Genomic DNA, 26276 nt, shown 5'->3' with positions numbered 1-26276 from the left:
GATTCCGGCTGAATGAACAAGTCAAGGCCAAAGTCCACCACTGACCTCCCCTTCACTACTGCAGACTTCCAGAAACTGTAAAGTAGAATATCACTATTTTCCATGCTTCCTGGGCAGCCTGAGAACCGCTGTTTACAGGAAAATAGAAGTTTCTGGAAAACTCAGCGATACTTTTCCGCCCCTGTACTTCCTGGTGAATCCTTGCATTTCAGGGGCAGTTACCTGCCAATCCTAATGCAATTTCATTTCTGAAATCCTAGGCGGGCATTTAAACTACATTAGCACACAGTGGGTGATACTATTAAATTCAGATTTAATATAATGCAGACGTATTCTCCATTGAGCTGTTGATTTGAAGCAGGCAGCAATAAAAAGTCTGCGAGTGCAGAGAGCCGATCAGCAGAAATGACAGCAGGGACAGTGTTCATAGGCTTCCCAGACATGTCTCTAATTGAGTGAGCTCTCCCCAAAACCTTGAGCATCAGAGACTGACAGTGTCGTGCGGACGAGGAGACTAAGGTGGGAGAATGGAAGGGGAGAGGCTAAGGCTGAGGTAGAGCAAAGGCCCAGCACTGCAAACGAGGAAAAGAAGAGAAAGGAGTGGGGGGAACAGCTGGGGAGCCTCTACACAGAAACATCCGGTCACACAGAGCTGGCCTTGAACCCGCATCATTCTGGCTGCCGAGTCCAAGCCCTGCACTGCCACGCCACAGCCGCCTCCACCCAAAGTGATTTGCCGGCACAACCAAGAGCAACTTTGACCTGCCTGGCTGACTTTGCATGGAAACCCCACCAGTCATGCTACTCCGTGGGGCTGACTCCACAAGAGCAACAGTCTCTGTGACGAAGCAGCCTGCTCCTGTGAATTCGGCTGGCACAGGCCCCGGCTTACCCTCTGGGATGACGTGAAGATTGGCAGCCTGATCTCATCACATTCGTACTGGCTCAGGAATCCCCCCTCCCTTGCCTGCTCCAGTACAGCTTCTATGTGGTTGTAGAGTCCCCTGACGATGGCTGGCCGATGACTCTGCAGGTCTCTGGTTGGATGAAGGGAGTGAGTGTCCCAGCAGCTGTGTAGTTCAAGGGTGTGACTGTTGGCCTTGGCCTCCTGGACAGCTTCAAGGAGCTTCTGACAGCCCCAATCACCCTTGTTCCAGACTGTGTCCAGCAGGCGCCTGGCAGAATGGGAGAGAGGTTGGCCAGGGAGGCTGAGGCCTTCATAGTCCTCCCAAGACAGCACCTCCCAGGACAGGAGCCAGTCCAAGATGCTCTCGAAGCCCTCCAAGGACTCTGAGACCAACAGTGCCACCAGCTGGCTCCTCTGTGCCTGGAAGCCTTCCTGTGAGCACATGTCACAATCTGTAAGAGGCAGAGGAGGTCAGAGGTCAGGAAAGGATTTCTCTAGAAGCCAGGCTACGTAGGGAGCAACCTACCCCAAGTCCAAGTGGGCCAAGTTGTGCTCAGGCATTCTCCAGTCTAAGCTTCCCCCAGAGTGAGGCCCCAGGATATCAAAGAAACTAGCTGCAGTTCCCAAGAGTTTAAAGCAGCCAGACATTTAAACCCTCAAGGCCCTGGGCTCCCACACCCATGCTTGCTCTCCACCTGAGGAAGTTTCCCAAGGCAGAGCTGACAGGAGAAGTCCCACGCAGGCCACGCTCACAGCCATACAGCGTTGGAACCCCACTGGATCCATTAAGTGCATCCTGAGTACCTTCCTGAAACATTCCATTTCCTACTCTCATCTAGAAAGCAGGTGCTGTGGCCAGTCCCATCTACAGAGAGGGAAACTGAGGCACACAGGCTGGGGATCTTGTAGTAGTTGTCATAGCTGAGAAAGACAGGGCTGGGATAGGAACCCAAGCAGTGGGACTCCTAGCCTGATGCAAACCTTTGTCTCTTCTCTTTGGTATCCCCACAGACCCCCAGCCCTGCCCTCTACACATAACCCATTACTGCTCCATGAGTAGAGCTGGGCCTTCCTGCCCAGATGCCAATCCAGGTGAAATGGGATGTCAGGGTGCACATAAAGTTGGCTTGAAGCCTACTGGTACGCTACCCCTACAGCAATACACACACACACACACACACACACACACACACCCCTAAGGCCCTTGTTCCCTCCTATGCATTTAGCAGCACACACCTGCTTGCTGCCCTGCTCTCACTGTCCTTGGGAGCTAGTACTGAGCTCAGCCTTCAGTCCCAAGTACTGGGGCTTTGAAAGGAAGGGACCATCAGGGGCTTCAGGCATGGAGATCCCAGAGCAGCAGAGAAAAATCAGAAAATTTCAGTGGGCCAGTGTCATCGCCATGATCCAAGACAAGAGCTGGAGCCGTACCCAGAGAAAATGAAAGTGAAAGCATACATGCTTGGAGGAAGAGGAACAAAGACTTCCTTTCCAAATCCAGGACATTCTAAGATGCCCCAGGAGTGGGGACAGCTGGGAAGTCTAGATCTTTCCTACTAGATTAGATTTATCTTCCCTCTATGGCAGGCTCCCACTGCAGGCTAGATCTCCCTCATTCTGACACCCCTAAGCTTTGCCCAGCATGAGGTTCAGCAGAAGCCCTGGACATGCTGACGGGAGGTGGGGGGGCGGTGCCTGAGATGCTCTGGGGCTATCTTCAGTCTCTAACTCAGCACCACATGACTAACATGCATGCAGGCCAGATGGGGAAAGTGAGGCAATGGAGCTGCCTGAGCATCTGGCAGCATAGGAGAGAGGGTATCCCTACTATGGAGGCTACTGTTAACCAGAAGCTGAGAGTTCTCACTGGCCAAGCAGGTCACTGTGCCCTGTGCTGAGTCCAAGCAGAGGAGCCAAGAATAGATGGGGGGAGGGGCATCAGCAAGGAGCAGGCAGCATGAGCTAGGGCTGAGACATGGAGTGCTTCTCAACTGTGCAGACAAACCAGCCAAAGTTGGGGCACTAGATACCCCACCACCCCTGCCCAGGTTGGGAGAAAAGTAACCACTGGCCCTTCCTACTCGGAGAACAGCATGGAGGCCAGGGTAGCACTCTGGCCTGAGGCCTGAGGTGCAGCCAGGAAGTGCGGAGGGTAGACAGGGCTAAGATAGGATGGCCTGGCTCACTTTACCTACAGGACACTGGGTAAGACGCTTACTGCTTCCTTCTTCAGCAAAGCATATGAACCAAAAAAGCCCAGAGACATCACACAGGCAGTCTCTGATCCAGCTGACCCACCCTAGGGGAAATCCCAAAAGCTGAGCAGGAAGCCTGAGCTGGCAGGCCAGCACCCAGAACTTGCTAGTTCTTGGCAGTCCTGGCACGAAGCCTGGAACATCTACACTGGCTTTCACTCAAAGACCCTGGGGATGTGGGATGCCTCCAATAAATGTGCTTGCCCACATAGAAACAACTGGGAGAGAGCAGAAGCTCTCTCCAGATATGCCAAGAGCCGGCTGGATACCCAAACCATGTACACCCAGACAATGACATCAGCCATGTGGACACAGGCAGGGTGAGGCAGGAAAGCCATGTGGCTTGGGGCTCTGCCTCCCACTCAAGCTGGAAAGTCCCATCTTGCCAGTCTCCTGCAGACCACAAAGCAAGGCATAGCCCCAAAGACCAATTCTGCCAGTCCCCTGCCTCTGAGTGGGCCATTTTCCTATCTCATCTTAAGCAGCTGGAAAAGAAGACCCAGGTTTGATACTGTCCTCCTGGCCAGCAGAGGAGGTGCTTCATCACTCTATCTTGTTCAGCTAAAATTGGAAGAGAAAAGCAAAGGGTAGATGCTCTTGTCCCTTAGTTCATAAAAGCTGGTGCTAGAATCCCATTCTTGTACCTTCCTGCCCAGCCAGTCTCGCCCTCTCCAGGTTAGACACACTGCTCTGTCTTCCTGCCTTTTCTTCTCTATCTAGCCAGAGCTGCCTTGCAGTCACACAAAGGGGGCGCCTCCTTGCTGCAGCAGAGGGTCAAGGGTATCTACACTGGTCCCTGGCATCCCCAAGTCCCCCCTCCACACGCCTGGCAACTCCTCCCTTACCAGGATCATGGCTAGACTGGTTTTCCCCAAGGTCCCAGCTGAGGACTTTGTTCAGAGGCTGAGATCTCCTTGCAGTGCTCCAGGCCTGCTGCAGACAGGAAGGGAGGTACCCAGAGGATTACTTCTGAGAATATGGCTTCTGAGCTGTCCTGGCTGGCCAAGCTCTCCCTGGGGCACTAACCCCACTCTCTCTCGCCCTCTCTGAGTTGCTCCCCAGGAGACCAGTTCCCATCATAGAACAGACAGACTAATTCATCCTTCATTTCTGCCCTCTCTTGTCTGGGCCTGAACAGCCATCCCCAAGTCCTCCCTTTCTCCTTCTCCCTGTCCCACACCCACTACCAGTGAGAGTGCAAGCCATGACTTCCAGTTCTTGGCCTTCCTTTCTGTCAAGGGCATTTGGTCTAACTGCTCACCCTCCTCCCTGGAGCACATCTCTCGAGGCCATGAAGGATCTCTCTGATCTTCCTTTCCGGGTACTAGCTTCTCTTTCTATCCATTCTACCTCCAAGGCAGGTACCCCCGCCCCACAACTGAATCACTGCTACTTCTCTGGGTCACTGTTTCCCAACACAAGGCCACCTGCCCACAGGCTTAATTCCCAACTGTGTGGCAGTGAATGTCACTGCCAGCTCTGGACAGCTATTCAACATCAGCATCTCCAAACAGATACAGAAGCCATCACGGTACCTTCCTCGTAACAGCTCCCCTCTCGAGAAAGTGGCCCGGAACTCCCCAGGCCATCCCTGACTCTGCCAATCTCATGCATCACAGACTATCCACCCAACCTTCAACAGACCTCAAATCTGAAAACCACAGATTCTCTCTCCACCTCTCTCTATACCGCGATGTAAGACCTAAAGCCCCCTCACGGTTCCTTCATCTGCCATGACCCCCATAGGCCAACCTCAGCCTCATAACTAGATGAACCTGCCAGACCCTAAGTCAGAGCAAAGGCCTTATCTGTTCATAGCCCAGCCCATCAGTGGCTCCCATCATAGTCAAAGTGAAAGCCAAGAGCCCTGATAGCAACCTTCAGCCCAATACAAGACCTCAGCTCCCAGCCCTTTCCTCCTCACCCCATCTCCCCTTCCCACCCTGCTGTAGGCCCTAGCCTGCCTCCTCACTCTCAGGACAAGGGCACCTGCTCTGGTCTGCCATGCTCCTGCCTTTGTTTAAGCTTTTTGCTCCCAGGGCACTCTCTGTCCCACAGACGGTCACATGACCTGCCCATCACCTCCTGAAGACTTTATCCAGTGGTCCCTGTCTCGGAGGGCCCTCCTATGTCATGCAAAATGGTGGTCGCCAAGCCCTGTCCCAGCTTTTCCTCCCCACAGTCCTTCCTGTCACCTGAGATGGCACACAATAGCAGGATGTGCTGTAGGAACTCCTCTCTAGACCCTGTGCTCCTCCCACTACATAGATGGGGTTTGAATGGATGAGAATGTGTTTATTCCACACAGCTTGGGGAGGTAGCTGTGGAGCCAGAGAGTAGCCAGTGCCAAGCACAGACTTCAGCCAAACAGGCGTAGAAGCCACCTCGCTAGTAGTAAGTGTCTGCTCACTGGGCCACACTGAAGGCTGACCTGGATGAGTGAGAGGGGCAAGATGGAGCCAGTGTCAGCCTGGAGCTGCATGCGGAAGCCAACTGGCATCAAATGGCCAAGAAAGCGGGGGCTCCAATAGCCTCACAACAGACTGACCAAGAGGGCAGAGGTGACTGATGGGACCAGCTTCTCTCCCCGCAGAACACCCACCCTGGGGGAGATCACACGCCACAGGAAAGCTAACACCCCTGCCCCAGGCCAGGACCCTGCAGGCTCTGAGCCAGCTACAGACCTACCCAGAGGCTTGGGGCCAGCTTGTCCAGACATAGACAGCACCAATGGCTTGAGAAGCAAAGGAGAGGACCAAGCCTGAAGGCTGAGTGCTGGGCTGGCATTGGGCAGGTGGGCGTGGGTCTCTGCAGGGAGGAACAGAATTTGACTCCAGCTCCCACACTCACAAATGAGTGAGGACAGGCAGGAGACATCGGCAAGGATAGCAGAGCAGCAGCTGCGGTGAGAGAGTTATTGCTGAAGGCTAAAGACAGAGAAACTGAGGCCCACAGAGAAGGGACAACTGGGCAGGGAAACGCTCCTACTGCGACCCAAAGTAGGATTTCCTCCTTCTGGGTAAGGACCTCACCTCCAAGTTTTCCCTCCATTTTCCCAGCCACCCCCAAATCGCAGCCTCCCCTCAGACTTCAAAGGATCCTGGGGGCTTCGATGTGATTTCCGTGCCCTAGACCTCTTCATCTCCAGTGACCGCAGTCTGCCATGGCTTCCCCTGGAGACACCTCTTTCCTTCTGCAGCCTATGTACTCTGCTGATGCTTCCAGAGTCCCTTCCAGAAGCGCAGCCAGGCCAGCTCCAGAGCCAGTTAGCAGCATCCGAGGATGGGACATTGGGTGCTCATAGTCTCCACCACACCGAGCTCAGTCGTCCGGAGCCCTCAGTCTGCCCCAGAAAACCCTCCTTCTCTTACACCCACCCACCCCCGAGCACCCGCAGACCACAGAAGAAACCAGCAGGGGAGCACTCACCGCCAGCTGCAGCGCGGGTTCCTCCGCCCGCCCGGTGGTGACTCTGGGGAGCCGCATAGACGCCCTCAGAGATCTCGCCCCGCCCGTTGTCCCACCCACTTAGCTGGAGACCCCGCCCACTCTGGCGGACTCGGAAGGGCGGCCACGCCCCTCCCGAGTTCTCTCTAGGGACCCGAGAGACCGAAAGCCTGCGGTGCTGTGTGTCCTGCCCTCGTGTGGCCGGCTTTCTGGGCCACCTTCCAATCAGGAGGGACCGTAGGGTCCTGGGAACAAGAGTTAGGTAAGCCCTCGCTGTCAAAGGAACCGATGCACCCTCCCAGGGAGCTGTAAACTCTTAGCTACAGTCTTAACCGCTGCATTCCCAGATGGCTGTGCTGGGTAGAGACTTGTTAGGGCATTTAAAGTTGCTCTTCGCCCCTTTGGCTGTCAGTCGTGTGCAAGCTGAGGAGAGAGGTCACAGTCCTCTCACAGAGCCTCCTAGGCTGGGCTCTGCCATCATCCTAACCAGCACTCAATAGCATTGTTTTGTTTCTATTGCATTCATTTGACTTTATAACTTCCTATTCTTAATGTTATTTTTAAAACACTTGAATGTGAAGCCTCATTAAAAAAAAATAAAGAGAGTAATTGACATTGACACGGAGCTTTGTGTATAAAGTGAGGACATGACCGCTCCAAGCAAGGTATGGTTGAGGGGAAGGTTTTTATTGTAGATATGAGGAAGAGTACAGCCAGAGGCATCTGGAAGAGTCCAGAGCAGGGAGAGAAAGTAGTAGCTTGAACATGGCCAGCAGACAGAACTGGGTCATTGGGTGTGGGGGTGGCGGAACAAGAGAGGAAGAGAAAGAGACAACCAAGAGAGAAGGGACCGAGAGAGGAAGACAGAAAGGAATGAGCCAAGAGAGTGCCTGGCCGAAAGGGCAGGGTTATGGGGAGTGAGAAGTTGGGGGAGGGGAGCCCATGAGCTAGAGAAGTTTAGGATAGGGGGTGGGGTGAGGAGAACACAAGTACTGGGTGAGCCTGGAGGCCACCATGGTATCTACTAGGCACCACAGGTGGCCATTTGTGTGGAGTTTCTTTTGAACCTGACACTAGTGTGTGCTGGCCTCTGCCCACAGTAACCCTCTTCCCCCCACCCGCAGAGTACAATTCTTGTCCCTGACTTCTGCATGAAGTGAAGCACAGGAAAGTTCATTAGCCCATCCTGTCCATCCTCAGGATGTGTCTGTCCCAGGCCCCAGGCACCAAAGACTGTGCACTAACCACTACCTTGCACTGCTTCCAGGTAAGTGCTTGTGCAGGTGGTCCCCAGCCAGCTGTGATGGCCTCAGTTGCATTTGAAAGAGAGGTTTTTCCCTAGGGAGGGGTCCCAGTGAGGCTTCATCTGTCTGTGGGCTGTTCAGCAGGATACTGAAGGGAGCCTACCCAGGTAGCAATAACAAACTTCTTAGCATGGGGACTGGTTGGTTTTAGGTTTTTGTGGGGCTTTTATTTAAACTTTTTACAATTATTTATTTACTCATCATCTGTGGGTAGTATGTATGTGGGTACACACATATGCTTGGCACGTGAGTAGAGATCACAGGACACCTTGTTTTACCATGTGGTTCCGGAGGCTCAAACTCAGGACCACTTAGCCAATCGAATCCACCCCAACTTTTCTTACCCTGTTTTGAGACAGGGTCTAATGTAGCCCAGGTAGACCAGAGGTGTCTGAAGCCGAGGATGAATTTGAAGACCCGATCCTCTGTCTTCCCCCTCTGCACTGGCTTTCATGAGCTGTCGCCCATGCTGGGGTGGGCTTTGGTGACACAGCTGTCTTCGAGTCATTTCTGCTGCTGTAAGTGACCCCTCATCCATATTTCCGTAAGTAACCCCATACATTTATTGGTTCATCGAACTGAACTTCGGTGGTATCCTTACTCTGTTCTGCCATTGATTCCCTATCTGAGTGAGGAGATATTTGTTTACATCTCCCCCAAAATAGTGTCACACAATGACAGCCCCCAAGGCCACCTGAGTCCAGATCTCCATCACTCCCCTAAGTTATGCAGGCACTACTGACCATTCTCCGTATTTCCAGCAGCATTTCCTTAATGGAGCAGCCCTAGTGCATCTCTTTCAAAATGTCAAATGGTATCACTCTGCAGATGAGGGTGCTTATTGCACTCGAGTAACAGCCGACATGCTCGGTGTCCTTATAACCGCTCTCTCTGACCTCTGTGATGGTTGATGTTGGTGGTCAACGTGACTGAACTGAGATCATCCAGTAAATGGACAAAGCTCATTTCTGGATGTCTAATGAGGGTGTTTCCAGAGAAGATTTGGTGAATTGAGTGGGAAAGACCTGCCCTAAGTATTGCCTACTAGGGTGGAACCATAGCAGCCGGATGATGGCTGGAGATGAGTCCTTTGTGCTCTCTTGCTCTGGCTCACACTCTTAAGGTACAGAAACAGAAGTTCCCAGAGGCTACTATCTTCCTACGGTGGGCCAGCCACCCAGAGCAGGAGTCGCTGGTCAAGTCCCTACCCTTCTCTAACCCTCTATCCGAGGCCTTACCTCTCCTTCAGTGGCCACACCCCACAGTCCTCATGGACTGTCCTTGTGCTCCAAGCTGGGAGGAGCAGCTGCTCATATGTCATGCACCATCAGCCTAGCTGGCTTTCTATTCCAGATCATGTTCCCCACATGCCCTCCTCTCCTACTCGACTGAGGGTTCTGGAGGATCAAAGGACCCAGTGGTCATTGCTGACCTCCGCCTTTGGCCCAGGTGTAACCCAAGCTTGTTGTTGAGTGACTTATTGAAAGGTGGACAAGTTCATCCAGGCAGTTGCCACTGAGCTGCCGAAAACCTGGAGGGCCCAGTATGTTTGGGTGCCCTGGTAGCCTCTGTCCTATTCCATTCCTACCTAAGAATGAGAGCTAGCATCCTGTCAGGACCCCACCTCCTGTCCTAAGCCATTCCTGAGCTCATTAGTGAACTGGGAAGGTTTTACTGAGCAGCTGTGCTGGTCTGAATGTCTGAATTCTCCCCAGTTTTACACCATGAAATCCTAACCTGCGAGGGCCTAGGAGGTTGGGGATGCAGTTCTGTCTTGAGGTCAGAGCCTCATAAATGAATTAATGCCCCTATGAAGGAGACCCAGGGAACCCATGATGGCAAGACAGTCATGGAGCACAGTCATCTGTGGTAGGCCCTTGGCAGATACCCGGTTTGCAGGACTCCTGACTTTGGACTTCCCAACCTCCAGAACCATAAGGAGTAAACTTCTGTCACTCATAAGCCAGATGGTCTGTGGTGCTTTGTTATAGCAACAAGCCCAAGAACATCAGACAACTAACAAACAAAAGCCAGCTCTCCCATCCACGTTTTCCCACTGACTCCTTGTTGAGGCACCTCCTTCTTCTTCATTGTCCCATAATGCTTCTGGAATCAGCTCTGTTTACAAATTCCACTTTGATAAAATAAATATTCCACCACCCAACAGAGTGTTAAGAAGCAAACTAACAGTTCCTTGTCAGGTGTGGTAGTGCACACTTAACCCCAGCACTCAGGAGGCAGAGGCAGGCAGATCTCTTTGAGTTCAAGGCCAGCCTGGTCTACTGAGCAATTCCAGGACAGTCAAAACTACATAGTGAGACCCTGTCTCAAAAAAAAAAAAAAAAAAGAAAGAAAGAAAGAAAGAAAGAAAGAAAAAAAGAAAAAAAGGAAAAGAAAAATGGTTCCTCAGCCTCTACCTTGAACAGCTCTCTGTGGGAGGTGGTGCCCTGTATCTGTGTGACCTGGAAAACCAGCAGAGCGCCTGGATCTCAGCCCACTCCTGCCCACCCCAAGCACTCATCATGTCGTCATCTCATAACAGGCCTGTGAGAAAAGCTCCTTGTCTCCACTTCATAGCAATTCCTGACATAGATCAGAAGCCTGACCGTCCTGAGCTTGAGCGGAGACCAGGAGGCTCAGCACAGTGGCAGGCTCTTTAAGCCTGTGGTGCAGAAAGGAGGCCAGCACCCTCGTCCTTCTCACTGCATCTTAATGCAGCCACAGAATCAGCCAGCAGCACACTTGGTCTGTGGCCCCAGTTTAAAAGCCCCGCAGAATTAATACCCTTTGAAATCTTTAAAAAGGCCCATCGTGCATGCACAGCTGCAAAAAGATGAGAGTGACATCACCAGGTTTGGGGTCACTTGCAAAACACCTGGCCAGCTCAGGTTTCTTTGCAGATCATCAACTCCTTTTAATTTCTCGGAAAAGAGTTTCAGTATTGTAGTCTCAAGTATGCTCGATATCTGGAGTGGTGGCAAGCAGCAATTTATTTATTCATTTCCTATTTTTGAGGCATTGGGGATTGAGTGAGCAGTGATTTCTGGTGCTGAATTATTACTCGATGCAGAGTGCTTGCACATAAAAAGGACTGACTTAATCTTCTTGCCATTCAGAGAGGAGTGGTGGCTGGCCCAGGTCCACACTGAGTCAGGGCCTGCGCTGGAGCCACAGCCCAATCCTTTTCTGCATGTCCTCACCATTCATTTGATTGCTCATGTACGCTGTCACACAGCAATGACCCACTGAGCAACCAGTAAGTGTGGGCACTGTGCTGAGTGCTGGGGACAGACTACCAACCTGGGCCTAGCTCCTTGCCGGTGTGGTGTTTGAGACAATAAGTAAACAGATATGCCAACGGTGGTAGATGGCATGAGGTTAAGAGCAGGCTGCCTGTAAAGGCAACAGGAAGACAGACGGGAAGCTGCAAGCCAAGGGAAGGAAAAGCCCACACGGAAAGAACCTAAAGAAGGGTATTTCCAAAAAGGAAACTCCTGGACAGGCGAGTCTTTGCACCTCCATCATGTTCCATCATGGCTCTGCTGAGGGCAGCAAGGAATGCTGGGAACACTGCAGTGAAACCGGGAGAGGAAAAGAGAGGATGGAGTCTGGATTGGCTCTGAATGTGATGGGACATCACTGATAGATCAGAGAAGGAGACAGTCTGACTTTGGATTCCAGAGAGGGTACCTGACTCTAAGATGCCCAAATTTCCCCTCCTTGACTCCATGGTGCCCCCTACCTCTGGCCTTGGTATTGCCACAAGTGATGCCCCCTGTTCTGTTCCTGGCCCACCATGTTCTTCTCTGTTACAGACCAAATATGTTTCAGACTTTGGCATTAAAATCCTAACCCCTAATGTGATGGCCCTAATAAGTGAAATCTTAGGAGGCGACCATGTCATGGGATGAAGACATTATGGAGCTATGTCCCTTAAAAAGGAGACCCCTGAGGACTCTCTAGCCCTCTGCTGACCATAGGTGGTCACAACAAAGAGATAACCATCTGCAAACCAGGAAACAGGCTCTCACCAAACACTGAATCTGCCATCACCAAACCAGGAAACAGGCTCTCACCAAACACTGAATCTGCCATCATCAGGATATTGAACTTCCCAGGCCTCAGAACTGTAGGACACAAACATTTGTTGGTTAAACCACATAGCACAGGGCACTCTGTTATAGCAGTTCAAGTGGACAAGACATAGCCCTTGCCTGCCTCCCCCTCAGGCTCTAGTCTGCAGAGAACAGCCAACCCCCAGCAGGTGACAAAGTCTTCTGGTCACACTGACCTAGTTGTGTTCCCCAACAGAATATGAACCACCTCCATGTCAGGTGGTTTCCAAAAAATGGGCCCTAGACCCAAAAGAGGAAACAGAGATTGTCACACTATTCCCCTGCGGTTGCTAACTGCTGTGATGAGCTCATAGGGTGTGGAGAAGGATGCAGAGCCTGCTGTGGCATCTCACAGATTTCAAGCCTGGGCAGAGATTGGGCAAGAAACTGGATAGCTGCATGGTGGGAAGAGGAGGGGCAGAGTCTCCTTACCACACTGGGCCTTCGGCCAGGCAATGGGAGGCAGAGGGAAAGACGGCCCTTGCCGCCAGGACTGGCAGGCCAGAGGCACAGCACACACAATAGTTCTCTCAAGCCCATGCCAGAAACAAATTGTTATGGATATGGGTGCTCTTGGTAGGACAGTGATGGCAGTGCAGAGACGGGATTGGGTGATATTTCATAAACAAGACCAATAGGTAAATAGCTGAGGTACAGAGCCCCGAGAAGAAAGGCCAACGATGAAGAGTTTAGCATGACATCACTTGCCAGCACTCACACACTCAGCATGATACCATCTAATATTTAGCCCTCTTGACTCAACCCAAGCTTCCTGAGAGCCTATGGGTTGAAGCAGATGCAAATGAGGGAGAAACGTCTGTGACTGTGAAGAGCAAGACTGATCTAGCTGAGCATGGTTGACACTGCCTATTTCACACGATCCATTAAGTACAAATGTGAGCCTCCGAAGGGAGAGGAATTAAGAAGCACGGGTACCCAAAGGAGCATGTACAGCCTCTCTACAGCCATTAAAGTAATTCAATAAAAGACAAGCGATGGACTTGAACAGAGAGGAGACATGTGGGTACGATGCCCATGAAGAGGTGTCCACCATAATTAATCTTTGGGAGACACAATGTAAGCTATGAGATGACACCACTGCCCACACTGTAGTATGGTTACAAGAAGTACTAACCAGCCGGGTGTTGGTGGCACACGCCTTTAATCCCAGCACTCGGGAGGCAGAAGCAGGCAGATCTCTGTGAGTTTGTGGCCAGCTTGGTCTACAAAGTGAGATCCAGGACAGGCACAAAGCTACACAGAGAAACCATGTCTCGAAAAACCAGAGAGAGAGAGAGAGAGAGAGGAAGGAGGGAGGGAGGGAGGGAGGGAAGAAGGAAGGAAGGAAGGAAGGAAGGAAGGAAGGAAGGAAGAAAGAAAGAAAGAAAGAAAGAAAGAAAGAAAGAAAGAAAATAAGAAAGAGAGAGAGAGAACTAACCATGTCAAGGACAGAGAAAGTACAGCTTGGCTCATTAACAACTGGGGAGGTGCAAGATGGCCACCCCAGGCAGTGGCCTGACCAGTCCAGTCCAGTTGGAGACCCACTTCCTCAAAGACCCAATGAAGTCCCCTGGGACAGTCACATGGACCTGGTCAAATGCCTAAGAACTGAACCAGCACGGCAACTGTGGTGACACTCTAGCAACAGAGCAAATGGACACCACAGTTCCAGAGAGGGAGAGCAGTGACACGCTCAAATAAGGTAACGATGGGACAACAGGAAAATACGACACTCAGCAGCACACGCACGCTCACGCACACCATTAACTCCTACACACATAAATACTGAAGGAAAGAGACACCAAAGAATTCAAGTAGTGTACGTGGATTGACGCATATAAAATTCAAAAGTGAGTAAAAGGAAGCTCGAGTGTCACAAACATGTTCTTAGGTGTCAGGTTTATGAAGGAGGGGTGAAGGAGCACAGTCACTTGTGCCCAGGAGAGAGGGTGTGGCTAGATCGACACACGAAAGGCTTTTCGGGGCGAGACAGAAAGATTCTAGTTTTTTTCCTTCTCCAGCCTCTTTCTCCTGAGGCCACCCACACTGGTGGCCATAAGTGACATCCCTGCGCTATGGTCTGCCTTCTCTGGAACTTTCTGTCACTAATCATGGGCATAGCTTACCTCCAAATGGGAGTGTGGAGGCCACCCTATGCCTTCCTGTGTCCTGCACTGGCTCTGCATCCCAAAAACTCGGTGTTCCAAACCGCAGTTCTCCATCTGTCAACAGAACGTGAAGGGCCCCATGATGCCTAGCTCATAGCTAGGACAATAACCACTAAAAGGATGTGTCCCCAGATCCTTGTGTTAGACTGTGGTCCCCAGCACTATGGAGGTGAGGCCTTCTGAGGGTGACTTCATGAGGGTAGTCTTCATAAAGGGATTCACGCCATAACTATGAAACTGGGGTATATAAGATAAGAAGATCTCCTGTCCATCTTCTGCCATGTCATGTCACGTGTGGCAGGAGAGCCCTCACCAGATCCTGCCACTGTGCTGTTAGATGCCCCAGATCCAGACCTATTAGCTTTTTAAACATTTTTTGTGTGGAATTTTTTCAGTCTGTGGTCTTCTGGCATTACCACAGAAAAGGACTAAAATAAAGGACTTTGGGGTCGACTCTCCAAATGCCAGAGATTGTTCAGGCGTCTAATAGGTAGTGAGCTGCTGAGGGCTGCTAGGAAGTGAGGTCAAACTGCCCTCCTGTGGGTGGCCTTGTACCACATGGCCTGTCTGATACACTGCAAACATTTTTCTGTGCAGTTCCTGTGTACATCATCCAGCAGCCAATAAGCTGGGACCTCTGAAGCTGATCACTCAGCCTATTTCCTGTTTTCAAACAGAGAACTCAGCAGAGCAGCCGGCTACGACGACGCTCAACTGTCTTGTTGGACTTTACAACAGAGATCAGAGTGGGACATGTGACTCTTCTGGACCCCTGACTCACAAAGCCTGAAGATCCCAGGTCAGTCACTGTTTGACCCCAAGCTCAGCTGGCTTCTGGCCACTGAGACTCAGTGAGCTCTTTGCGAGCCCCTCTGGGAACGTGCTGGGGACAGAGCAGGGGGATCAAGGCTGGCGAGAGCCTGTAGGGCGGCCCTTAGAAACGGGGAGCAAACTGGAACTATCCCCTTCAACCTCTAGTCCTGGTTCCACTGGAAACGCCAGGCACCATTCCTGTTCCTGGGAACAGATCTAGACTTGTGTTTCTCAAAGAGTGGAACTGATGACCCCAGAGCACAGGATCCAGAGCCCACCCCAAGGCTGTCTGGGTGTTGTGAGGTAGAACCTGCTTTTGTTAGAACCTCCAGCACTTCCTCTCCCCCATCCCAACGGGGATTCTGATGCACACCCACCTCTGAGAGCACTTCCTGCAACAGGCTTGAGAAGGAGACACTAGGGGTCCCATGCTGCTCACCCTCCCCTGGCAGGACAGGCAGGCATGCCTCAGACAACACTCCAATGAAGACCTGGGAGACCTGCCCAAGAAAGAAAGGGGCTTAGAATAAAACTCAGCCGCCACTCCTGGCATTTCCTTCCTTCTCTTTGAATGGGGGCCTCTCAATTCTTCTGTCTTCCGGGGAAGAGCAAGGCATTTTCTACATTCTACTAGCTGCTCATCCCCTCTGCAAGCCCCCAAGAAAGGTGGCCTAGGCTCTGCAAGTGGCCCTGAGTACCCAGGAGGACTGAACAGGGCAGGGGCCCTAGAAGTGGGGAGCAAGGCACGCAGAAGGTGGAAAGAATGGTTGTCATGCACAGGAGCTGCGGTGGGGTGGGAGGCACATTTCTGAGGTCTTCCAAGGCCCCATGGGAGACATTCCCTGCTTCTGCCTTGGCACCAGATGCCCAAATCAAGAAAGCAGATCTGGAAAGGCCTGGACCACAAAGGCCGGTTCCACATGCCACCATTGGCTTCCCAGACAAAATGACAGAGGAAGAGAGAGCGCCCACAAAACACACTAAGTCTCCATTAGAGAAGTCAGGGTGGTGACACATGCCTGTAATCCCAGTACTTGAAAGGCAGAGGCAGAAAAGATTATGAGTCCCAAGCAGCTTTGGCTAAACAGTGTGGCAGTGTCTCCAAAAACTTCCATTAAATATGGACCACCTACTATCTTGCTTTAGCACTTAGCACAGTGGTTCTCAACCTGTGGGTCACATAGTCTGCATCAGATGTTCACTTTATGATTCATAACAGTGGCGCAATTACAGTTATGAAGTAGCAATGAAATAATTTTATGGTTGGGGGTCCCCGCAACATGAGGAGCTGTATTAAAGAGTCACAGCGCTACAGAGGTTGAAAACCACTAACTTAGCAGAACCTGAGGGACCCATCGCATCAGCAATTACCAGAGCAATAAGGCTTATAGTCACCCTTCCCAGAGGGAAAGAGGGAAATGGAAAGCAGAAGACAGTAAATAACTTACCCAGGGGCCGTAAGTTCGCAGCCGGACTGGAGGTCATGTCTCCTGACTCCTCCACAGGGGGCTGAAAGGTTGGCAAGGCACACAATCTATTGAGTACCCAAGCATTTATAGCACTGGGTCAGCCAGCCCCCAGCTCTGTGCCTCAGTTTACCCACCTATAAATGTGAGGTTGGATGGAGGGTCCCTGAAGGTATTTATTGGACTACTGCTTAGAAGTCACTCGGAAAACAGCTCAGGGGTCCTTCTTTCTGCCATATCAAGAACAGCCTCCTGAGGCATAGGCTGAAGGCCCACTAGCCTCCCCAGGCCAGGCCGAAAGTCCTGAGAGGAGGTGATGACATTCTTACTCCCCCTTTGAGTTCCTGCACTATGGTGGTTAATCTTGCCAACTTAACTGGATTTACAATATCCTGGGAGCCAAGAGAAACATACCTCTGGACGTGACTGTGGGGTGTTTCCACAGATGACTAAGTAAAGGGGAAAACCCACCCTGAATGTGGGTAGCACTATCCCAAAGGCTAGGAGGAAAAGAGGGAAGTGTGGTTCAATGAGATGCCTTAGCAGGTAAGGGTGTTTGCTACTAAGCCTGATGACCTGAGTTCAAACCCCATGACTAAGCCAGGCGGTGGTGGCACACGCCTTTAATCCCAGCACTCAGGAGGCAGAGCCAAGCAGACCTCTGTGAGTTTGAGGCCAGCCTGAGCTACCAAGTGAGTTCCAGGAAAGGCGCAAAGCTACATAGGGAAATTCTGTCTCAAAAAACCAAAAACCAAAAACAAACAAACCCCATGACTCATATGGTAGAAGGAGAGAACCCACTCCTGTCATAAGACCTCCATACTCTTCACACACACACACACACACACACACACACACACACACACACACACACGTTAGAAAAATCAAGAAGGTGGGAAAAGCCTCTGTTGATGTAGCCATAGCCTCTCCCTTTCCCTTCCTCTCCCTTCCTCCCTCCTCTCTGCTTCCTGGCCACCTCAAGGTGAGCTGCTGCACTCTGCCCATGCCCTCGCTGCCATGATGAGCTGAAACCTGAAACTGAGCACAATAATCCCTTTCTCCTTCCGTTGTTTTTGTGTTAGCTGTTCTGTCAGTGATGAAAAGAAAACCTAACCCTTGTGCCTGGAAGGGTGCCCAGCCATTTGTTCATCTGTAGGATGTTTTTATGTCTCTTCTAATTTGCAGCTATCTGTAAAAGCATACACTGGAGTTGTTTCCTTACTGTCTCTCAAACGCCTAATGCATGTCAGATCCTAGTAACAGAAAGGACTGTGCAGTCCTTGGTGTGTAAAGGGCCCTGAGTCCAAGCTTGAGGGGTAGGCCTAACTTAATCCTCACACCAGCCTGTGAAGGTGGGTTCTGATATTGTACCCACTTTATAAGACGCTGAGGCACAGAGAAACTAGGTGGCCTGACAGCTACCAAGTCATCCATGTCCTTATGTACACAGACTGGACACTGGAAGCCTGCTGGCCTGCTGTCTGCCTCCTGTCCACTTAGAGTAAGAGCAAAGATTCTGTTGTCAGCCAACTTGGGCTTGTCCCAGTCCTCAGCCCTGCTGTTGGGCAGCCCTGCACCTCATTGCCTCACCACACAGTGAAAATATAAACAGCCCCTGTAGAGGAGGGTGGTTGGATTGAGAACATGCAAAGACAAACATTTACAGACAGTGTCTATCTTGGAGGAGGTTCCACCTTGCTCCTTTGTACACTCACCAACCACAAGACCTGGGGCTAGACTTTTCCTTATCTGTTATTTCGCAAAGTTTTCTGCGTGCTCTATTAAAAAGGAAGGGTGAGCCGGGTGGTGGTGCCTCATGCCTTTAAGCCCAGCACTCAGGAGGCAGAGGCAGGTGGATCTCTGTGAGTTCCAGGCCAGCCTGCACTACAGGGCGTGTTCCAGGAGAGCCAGGGCTTTGCAGAGAAACTCTGTCTTGAAAAAACAAAGGAAGTATGAAGAACCAGATGAGATGAACTGGGCATATTAAATATTTGTTTAAAGGTAGATAGATAGGGCAGGGGCTGCATTGTAATATAAAACTGGGTGGTGGGACATTTATCTGCACTAGCCAGCATCATTCGCCTGGGTCATTTCCAGTTATTGCTGTCACTTGACACTACTCCATGTGAAATCCAGAGCAATGGATCCATGGATCACAACTCAGGGTCTGTCTGCCCATCAGTGGGGAAGGCTAGGTTTGGTCTGGCTGGGTGGGCAGCGCAGGACCAAGCAAGGCGATCACTGGCATTCCTCCATGCCTGCCAGCATAGATTACAACCAGAATCCCAAGCACCCCAGGATCCTGCCGGAGCCCCATTGTGAGTTGGCTCTCACTATTCCCTCTTGTACCTCTAGCAACCTTGGAGCATGGCAAGTTCGGAGCATCCTGGGAGCCCTGGCTGGACAGGACTCATAAACCAACACACACCAAGGACCAGGCAAGAAGTATTGCCCTCCAGGCCAGACCTCCCATGTCCCGGACCAGAAGAACACTTAGGTAAACTTGAGGACTTAGGATTCAGTGACGGGGGGGGGGGGGGGGGGGGGGGGGGTTGGGGGGTTGGGGGGGGAGTGGGGGGGGGTAGAAGTTAGTCACCCCTAAGCAGCCCCAAGACAGGGATTTGGTGCAGGCTCTTTACATGCGAGATGACCCTTGGAGGCACATCAAGGATCAGGAACAAGAGCAGCATCCGGTGTAGGGGGTGGATGATCACATGACTGGGTAGGTGTAAAGACCATAACAAAGTTGTGCAATCAAGGGACAAAGAAGCCAGAGATTGTCCAGCATCCCTTTCTGTAAATGCTGAAGAGACATCTGAGCATGTTGCTGTGGCCCTAGAAAAGCTCCAGGGTCCTGAGTCGAGGGGCCTCCCTTAAGAAGCCAATAGCATGTTCCAGAACTGCCAATGGGTTCCAGGCTGCCAATGGGTTCCAGCCCGGCACTGACAATACCTGCAAAAGTGCCATCTCCTGGAATAATCTCTCTTTACACTGTTCAAGATGGAGCTGCAGAAGCTTGGGGTGTGCCTCCCTCCCATCTCCACCCCCGCATGGAAAGTAAAACTGATATTTTCCTAGTCTTCAAGCTCAGCAGAGTGACATTGAAAATAATTAGAAGTACCTCAGAAAGGCCACTGTAACAAAATGGGAGGCGCTTACTCCAGTATCAAGGGATGGGTGGAGGGGTGACATGTGAATCACTTAGGACAAGATAAGGATTCCCCAGGCCTTCGCCTCTTGCAATAAATGCACAATTATTTATGCAATAGTGTTGTAGAAAACCACACTGATTCTCAGAAAGGTGTGGGGCTCAAGTGAGGCTTAAGAAACACTGTTGGACAGTGGTGGCACACGCCTTTAATCCCAGCACTTGGGAGGCAGAGGCAGGCTGATCTCTTCGAGTTCGAGGCAGTCGGAGCTATACAAAGAATTCCTGTCTCAAAACAAAACAACAAAAAATAGAGAATACTTTTGGTTTCCAGGCAAGGAAACGGGAGGACTGCATTAGAAGCAGAGTGACAGATGCACCCTGAAAGTGTTAGTATAGTGAAGGCCACCCCAGTTGAGGCTGAAACATGACCTCCTCAGGCCTTCCTCCACTACACTGATGTGCACCAAGGGGCTCCATGGCTCCATGGCCAAATCTGGAATCAATGTTGTAGGGAGTACAGAAGCAAACAAGGACGGGTCCCTGTTTGCCAGGAGCACATGGTTACAAAATGGCCCATCAGCAGGCCGGAAGCGGGTGATGCAACACTCCCACACTGCACTTCATAACAAGAAGCAGTCAAGTGCTGGATTATTTGTGGTGAACACATGAGGTAGATTCACAGGAGGGCCTGGCTGATGCTCCAATAGAGAGGGTGGGAGGAAGGATATGCTCTTCCAGAACTCCAATAGCCCATCCCAAGCAGACCTGGTCATCTCTCCCACCCCATCCCTTGCCTAGAGGGCACTGTCTATCGCAGACTCCTTAAAGGCACTGTCCTTCCAGAAACCCAAGACAGCCCCAGCTCCAACTCCTGCATGACCACGAAGGAGCTACAGGAACACTGGCAGAAGGAGAAGAGTCGCTGGCGACACGTCAAGCTGCTCTTTGAGATCACATCAGCCCGCATTGAGGAGAGGAGAGTCTCCAAGTTTGTGGTGAGCAGAGCTTAGACAGTTAGACGGCAGAGCCCCGTCGTCACCTCCTATGTGCTCCTGAGAAAGTCCAGGGAGGCCTCAACTTTCCACCCAGGACATGACACACTAACTCACAGTCTTCCAAGAAATGGAAGTTTCAGGGTACCATATGCAGGATCCCATGAAGATGAGAGATGTGTGAGTCATGTTCCTCATCCCATGACGCCAGGTGTCTGTCATCTGCACCCCTTCCCCACTGATTTTGCGGATATCACCCAAACTACTTACTTGGTTTTTATTCAAATTACTTTTTAAAAAAACCAAAAACTACATTTCAGTGAAAGATCAGTTTCACATGACACTGAGAAAAACCAGTTACAAAAGTAACATAAAAAGAAGCTGAACTCCCATTGAATTCTAGCAGCTAGTTGTGGCTGTGGTATGCGCCCTGCTGGGAGCTGCCATCTTTATGAGGTGGGGACATCAGCTTGCTCTAGGAAGATAGAGGAGTCACCTCAACCCCAACCATTCCCACCTCACTGGGAGCAGGGTACCCCACTTTTCCTCACTGGGCCCAGTACAGTTACAGTAGCTACCAGTGCATGCTGAGCACAGCTCTCCCTCACATCAGTGAGTTCTCGCACTTACTTAATCCTCAGTAGAAAGCAGGAACTAATCCTGTTAGAGATGGGGAAACTGAAACTCAAGAGGTTAAATTACCAACCCAAGACTATCGTGCCTAGATGTGTTATACCTGAAACAAATATCCCGGTGTCCCACCAAGCACTCCCTATTCCAACCCACGCTTCCCAATCCAGAACTCGGAGCCCTATTTTTTATGATAAAAAAAAAAAAAAGCAAGAGAGACCCCAGCTCCATTAGCAAGTTCCTTTTCTTCCAAGATGCTTCTAAGCACTGTTATTCTAGGGCCAACATTTGCCAGGAACTACCTTTACTGTTAACTAGTACAACGGGGATCAGGCACAAGTGTACGGTGTGGGGGTGGGGAGTGGGTGTGTATGTGCCGATCCTCAAAATATGTTATATGCATGCACGAAAATGACAGAGAGCCCACCAGATGGCTCAGCCAGTAAGCACTTGTTTCCCAGCCTGACCACCTCAGTTCGATACCCAGAACCCATATGGTGGAAGGTGAGAACCAATCCCCATTTGAGACACACACACACACACACACACACACACACACACACACACACACACACACACACGGCGTGCATTCGCGATGTCCTGAGGCTAGCCTCTCGGTTCCGCCTGCAGATGTATCAGGTCGTGATCGTCCAGACCGGGAGCTTCGACAGCGACAAGGCGGTGGTGGAACGACGCTACTCGGACTTCGAGAGGCTGCAGAAGGCGCTCCTGAAGCGCTTCGGGCCGGAGCTGGAGGACGTGGCCTTCCCGCGCAAGCGCCTGACCGGGAACCTGTCTGCCGAGACCATCTGCGAGCGCCGCCTGGAGCTCTGCGACTACCTGCGGCTGCTCTACGCCGTGCGAGCCGTGCGCCGCTCCCGCGAGTTCGCCGACTTCCTCACCCGGCCGGAGCTGCGCGAGGCCTTCGGCTGCCTGCGCGCCGGCCAGTACGCACGCGCGCTCGACGTGCTGGGCCGCGTGGTGCCGCTGCAGGAGAAGCTGACCGCGCACTGCCCGACCGCCGCCGTGCCCGCGCTCTGCGCCACGCTCGTGTGCCTGCGCGACCTGGAGCGGCCGGCCGAGGCCTTTGCGGTGGGCGAGCGCGCGCTGCAACGCCTGTGGGCCCGCGAGAGCCACCGCTACTACGCGCCGCTGCTGGACGCCATGGTGCGCTTGGCGTACGCGCTGGGCAAGGACTTCGCGTCGCTGCAGGGCAGGCTGGATGACAGCCAGCTCCGGAGGCCCACGCACAGGGGCTTCACCCTGAAGGAGCTCACGGTGCGAGAGTATCTGTCCTGAGGCGGCCTGGCAGGTGCCCTGGCATCCAGGCTTCGGACAGAGACCTGGATCACCATCGCTGGCAGGCTGCTTGGTGCCATCGCGAATGGGTGTTGCTGGGCACCTTTGAACAAGCCCCTCTTTTTGCTGTGCCTGCTAAGCAGAGGGACTCCTGCGACCCCTGGAAAAGCTATCTTGTGCCCTTTGGGTACAAGGTTCTTTGAACCATAAGCCCACAAGCTTAGCTGTCAAACCTTTGCAAGTAGTATGGATCTTGCCATCTGGGAATGGGAAGGACTTGCCTACCACACAGAATAGATTTGGTGAAACTGTCTCGAAATAAAGAGATCTGATGATATAGTTCAATGGTAGAATGCTTGGCGAGCATATGGTTCAATCCCTAATACTGCAATAAAAGAAAAAGAAGCGCCCGTTTTTGTAAGCAGCCAGGGGAGAAATCTGCAGCCTCATCATGCACAACCGTGCAATGCACTCCCTCAAAGCTGCTTCCTCCTGCTGCCCCAGATCTTCCCTTTCTCCCATCACCCCAGCATCAGTTGCAAGAGTTTCCACCCATTAGTGCAGAGCCCTAGCTCCTCCCATTAGTATCACCCACTCAGTGAAACCAGAAGCCTGTCCTCCAATCCACCCCAGGGTGGAGACTGTATGATTCTTTGAAGGACAAAAGAATGTTAGGGAGTCAGATGTGGTAGTTCAAGTAGGGAGTCTGAGGCAGGAGAATCACAAGTTTAAGACCAGCCTAGGCAAAAAATAAATAAAAAATTTTTAAAAGTCTTAAAAAGCAAAAGAAAGAAAAAGAAGAAGGAAGGAAGAAAGAAAAAAAAAATCAGCCCAGAAAGTTGCACTAGCCCAAGGCACTTTGGCACTGGTGGAATTTGTAAATGAAGTTGCCAGTAGGGATGTCCAGCCACATTGCCCAGGGGTGGATTTTCTCCCATAAGGCAGTTGTGCCTTCCACAGCTTCCCCAGGTCTTATACACATAGAGAGAAGGAAGTGGCATGAGATAAGGGATGGGCTTTGGGGAAGTAGAGGAATCCTTAACAGCTCCCCTTTTGAGAGTCAGTGCCCACGGAACTTCTCTGATAGATTGGGGTGCTCTTGATGGAAACTACTGTCATGAGAAGACAACCTTGGACCTCATGGGGAATGGGGGATCTGTACTAATGATCTGAGCTGATGGTACAGTCTGGCTTGGAGATTTAACTAGCTGCTGAATTTGGAGTGAGTGAACCAGGAGACCAAGGCACCACTTGGGCCTGTGCTGGTATCAGACGTAGGAAAAGTCTTCCAAGGTAGGGATTCACGAAACTGCACCCAAACCTTGTTCAACAGCATCCTCTAGTGGTAACTACCATAACGGTCCATGAAGGTCTTTAGGGGTGAGAAGGAAGTTGACTGAAAGCCTTCCCTCCAGCAGTTTTTCCAGGAAGACACTGCAAATTGGAAATAGTGGGCTTTCCTGAAAAGCTGGTCTTAGGGGGAATTAAAGAATTCAGTGGCAAAAGCTGTGTCTGTTTGTAAAAGGTACTCAATAAAATACAAGAAAGAAAGCAGTACCCTATAGAGAGAGCTAAATAGGAAACTCTAGGAAGAAAGCTGAGTAACCAAAGAACTGGATTCTCATTGTAAGGCTCAACACCGGCTGAGCCAAAACTTGGGCCATGGTTTGAATGTCCCCACTTTGAACCCTAATTGTGAAATATTAAGAGGGTAGAAACTGAAGTGGTGGCCCACACCTGTAATCCCAGCACTCAGGAGGCCAAGGCAGGAGGATTGTGTGTCCCAGGGATATGTAGTAAATTCCACTTTGCCCTGGGCTGTTTATTGAGTTCCAGACCATCCTGGGGTGCATGTCTAAATAAAGGTGGGGTGAGAGCAAACTTATTTTATCCAAATATCGTGTCTGGAGGTGGCACCTTCGGGAAGTAATTGGAACTAGACCAGAGAACATGAGGACAGGCCCTGCAATTGCTCTGGTGACTTTGTCAAAGGAGCCTACCTGTTCTGTCTTTCCTTGTGGTTTCCTGCCCAGCCCTGGGACTCTACAGAGTCCCACCACTTAGAAGTCCCTTATCAGGAACAGCCCCTTGACTTTGGACCTCCAGAACCAAGAGCTGAACAAACCCCTGCTTTTTAAGAATTATGCAGTCCATGGTACCCAGATACTGAACAGAAAAGGGGCCAAGGCTCATACACACTCCGCCCTGCAACCGAGGACAATGGTAATGTGACTGAGGTGGGAAACCTCTGGGAATCTCTGGACTACAAGCCAGTACCCACCCACACCTGAGGGCTGGCTAACCATAGATTGGTCCCATATAGCTCAAGCAAGAAGGCTGGGCTCAAGTGCTCTCTGGCGGACTTATCCTTGGCACTGTGGAGGAAATAAAATTAATCTTATTCAAAAAGAGTGTTCGGCACTAAATGTGCATCTCCAAACGGAATGGGCCATGTGTGGGGGGAGGATGAGTAAATGGGTGTGGGTGCATGGATGTGAGTGTAGAGGTGTGGGTGCATGGATGTGAGTGTAGAGGGGTATTCAGGGTGCATACGGGAAAGAGCTACAGCGTCATGTAGGGGAGTCCCCTCAGTGCCCCTGAAGAAGTGTGTAGGGAAGGAGGACTTGTCCTGTTCACCTGAGAAGGCAGCTTCAGGACCCCTGCTCCTCTTCCTAATGGGGCCCTCCCTGTGCTGCACTCCTTCTGCCTGAACCTTTCCCGTGGAGAAAGTTGAATAAACATCTGTCACACCTGATGATGAACCAAAGTTCAATCTGGTGAGCCATACATTTATTGAGCTTACATAGAGAGCACAGGTGAGGGGCGCCTGCCCTCAGTGCTCAAGGAAAGGCACAGCAGCCTATGAGGGGGATGCTTTGCTCCACCACACCCTCCCCACCATGGTATCTTTACCACAGTCCAGAAATAGAGCCAGATTGCCATAGACTGGCAGGATCAGGAGAGAGGCCTGCCACACAACATCCACGGATGCAGGACGCAATGGGATGCCCACCCTCACCCACGGAGACACACAGGCTCTGGTCTCTGAAACCCCGAGCCGAAACCAGTTTTTCCTTCTTTAATTTGTTTCTCTCAGGTATTCATCAGTGAGCCAAACAGCAGTGGCACAAAGGCTCACAGCCACACTCATGAACTTGCTCTAGAGGTTTAGCCCCAAAGCCTGGGGGCCAGGCTCCCACGTGAGCCCTCTGGGTAGAGATGGGCATCCCCATTACACCCTGTGCCCATGGATGCTATGTACCAGGCTTCTCTCCTGGCACTGCCAGCACCACCCTGCCCAGACCACACTCTCATGTCACTTACAGCTGAGAACAGACACCCTAAGGTGTTAAAGTGACTTTCTCAGGGTCACATGACTCCCATTCCGTAGAGCAGGAAATGAAGCTTAGGCTGTTTGGCCCCAAGTCCTCACCTTCATCACAGGGTCTGATGCTGGAGGGTGGAGGGTGGTTGCTCCTGGACCCCTCACCCAGAAGAGCTTTTCAAGGTCGTACCACCCATCTGTTTACAGATGTGGAAAACACTCAGGTGCATTGCATGGCATCTGGACCAGACCTGGGTTGCCCACAATGTGGTGACATGCTCCAAAAGGCAAGGCAGATGGAGGAACCCTGGTTTCAAATTCTAGATGCCCTTGGTGGTCACCTAGCTGGACTTGGGAGGTGCAGGGTCAGGATGGACACTTCACTTCTGGGCTCCAGGCTGCAG

At 51.5% G+C, this 26276-nt stretch overlaps 2 protein-coding genes across 7 annotated transcripts in view; one reads left to right on the top strand and one right to left on the bottom strand.

Moving 5' to 3' along the window:
* Nod2 (nucleotide binding oligomerization domain containing 2) overlaps positions 1 to 14207 on the bottom strand; it is a 48477-nt gene extending 34270 nt beyond the window's left edge. For 3 of the 5 annotated variants that reach the window (XM_036188249.1, XM_036188245.1, XM_036188246.1), the window contains exons 1-2: positions 5851 to 5886; positions 893 to 1359 (exon numbers count right to left, since the gene is read on the bottom strand). In XM_036188249.1, coding sequence (XP_036044142.1) covers positions 893 to 1359; positions 5851 to 5881 — 498 coding nt within the window. In that variant the 5' untranslated portion in view covers positions 5882 to 5886. Of the gene's footprint in view, positions 1 to 892; positions 1360 to 5850; positions 5887 to 6591; positions 6642 to 14154 lie in introns of those variants that run through there. The other 2 variants (XM_036188248.1, XM_036188247.1) reach the window with 2 other exon arrangements.
* On the top strand, positions 6721 to 22886 carry Snx20 (sorting nexin 20). Of its 2 annotated transcripts, XM_036188250.1 has the most exons (6): positions 6721 to 6871; positions 7734 to 7876; positions 14874 to 14995; positions 18831 to 18972; positions 20470 to 20621; positions 21879 to 22886. In XM_036188250.1, the coding sequence occupies exons 4-6, from the start codon at positions 18843 to 18845 to the stop codon at positions 22545 to 22547; spliced, it is 951 nt and encodes a 316-aa protein (XP_036044143.1). In that variant the 5' UTR covers positions 6721 to 6871; positions 7734 to 7876; positions 14874 to 14995; positions 18831 to 18842; the 3' UTR covers positions 22548 to 22886. The 2 variants fall into 2 exon arrangements, with proteins under 2 accessions (XP_036044143.1, XP_036044144.1); XM_036188251.1 differs by lacking the exons at positions 6721 to 6871; positions 7734 to 7876 and adding an exon at positions 8407 to 8431.
* The last annotated feature ends 3390 nt before the right edge of the window (positions 22887 to 26276 follow it).

Source organism: Onychomys torridus, chromosome 5, assembly GCF_903995425.1.
Source record: "Onychomys torridus chromosome 5, mOncTor1.1, whole genome shotgun sequence".
Taxonomy (NCBI): domain Eukaryota; kingdom Metazoa; phylum Chordata; class Mammalia; order Rodentia; family Cricetidae; genus Onychomys; species Onychomys torridus.
The sequence above is the reverse complement of the archived record's forward strand: the minus strand, read 5'-3'. Positions and strand labels throughout refer to the sequence as shown.

Bases quoted from the DNA above. Each gene is read 5' to 3' on its own strand.
- Snx20 (XM_036188250.1), top strand. From the start codon at position 18,843: ATGGCAAGTTCGGAGCATCCTGGGAGCCCTGGCTGGACAGGACTCATA. The intron at 18,973-20,469 runs GTAAACTTGAGG...CTGTCCTTCCAG, and splicing joins CGGACCAGAAGAACACTTAG to AAACCCAAGACAGCCCCAGC. The intron at 20,622-21,878 runs GTGAGCAGAGCT...TTCCGCCTGCAG, and splicing joins GGAGAGTCTCCAAGTTTGTG to ATGTATCAGGTCGTGATCGT.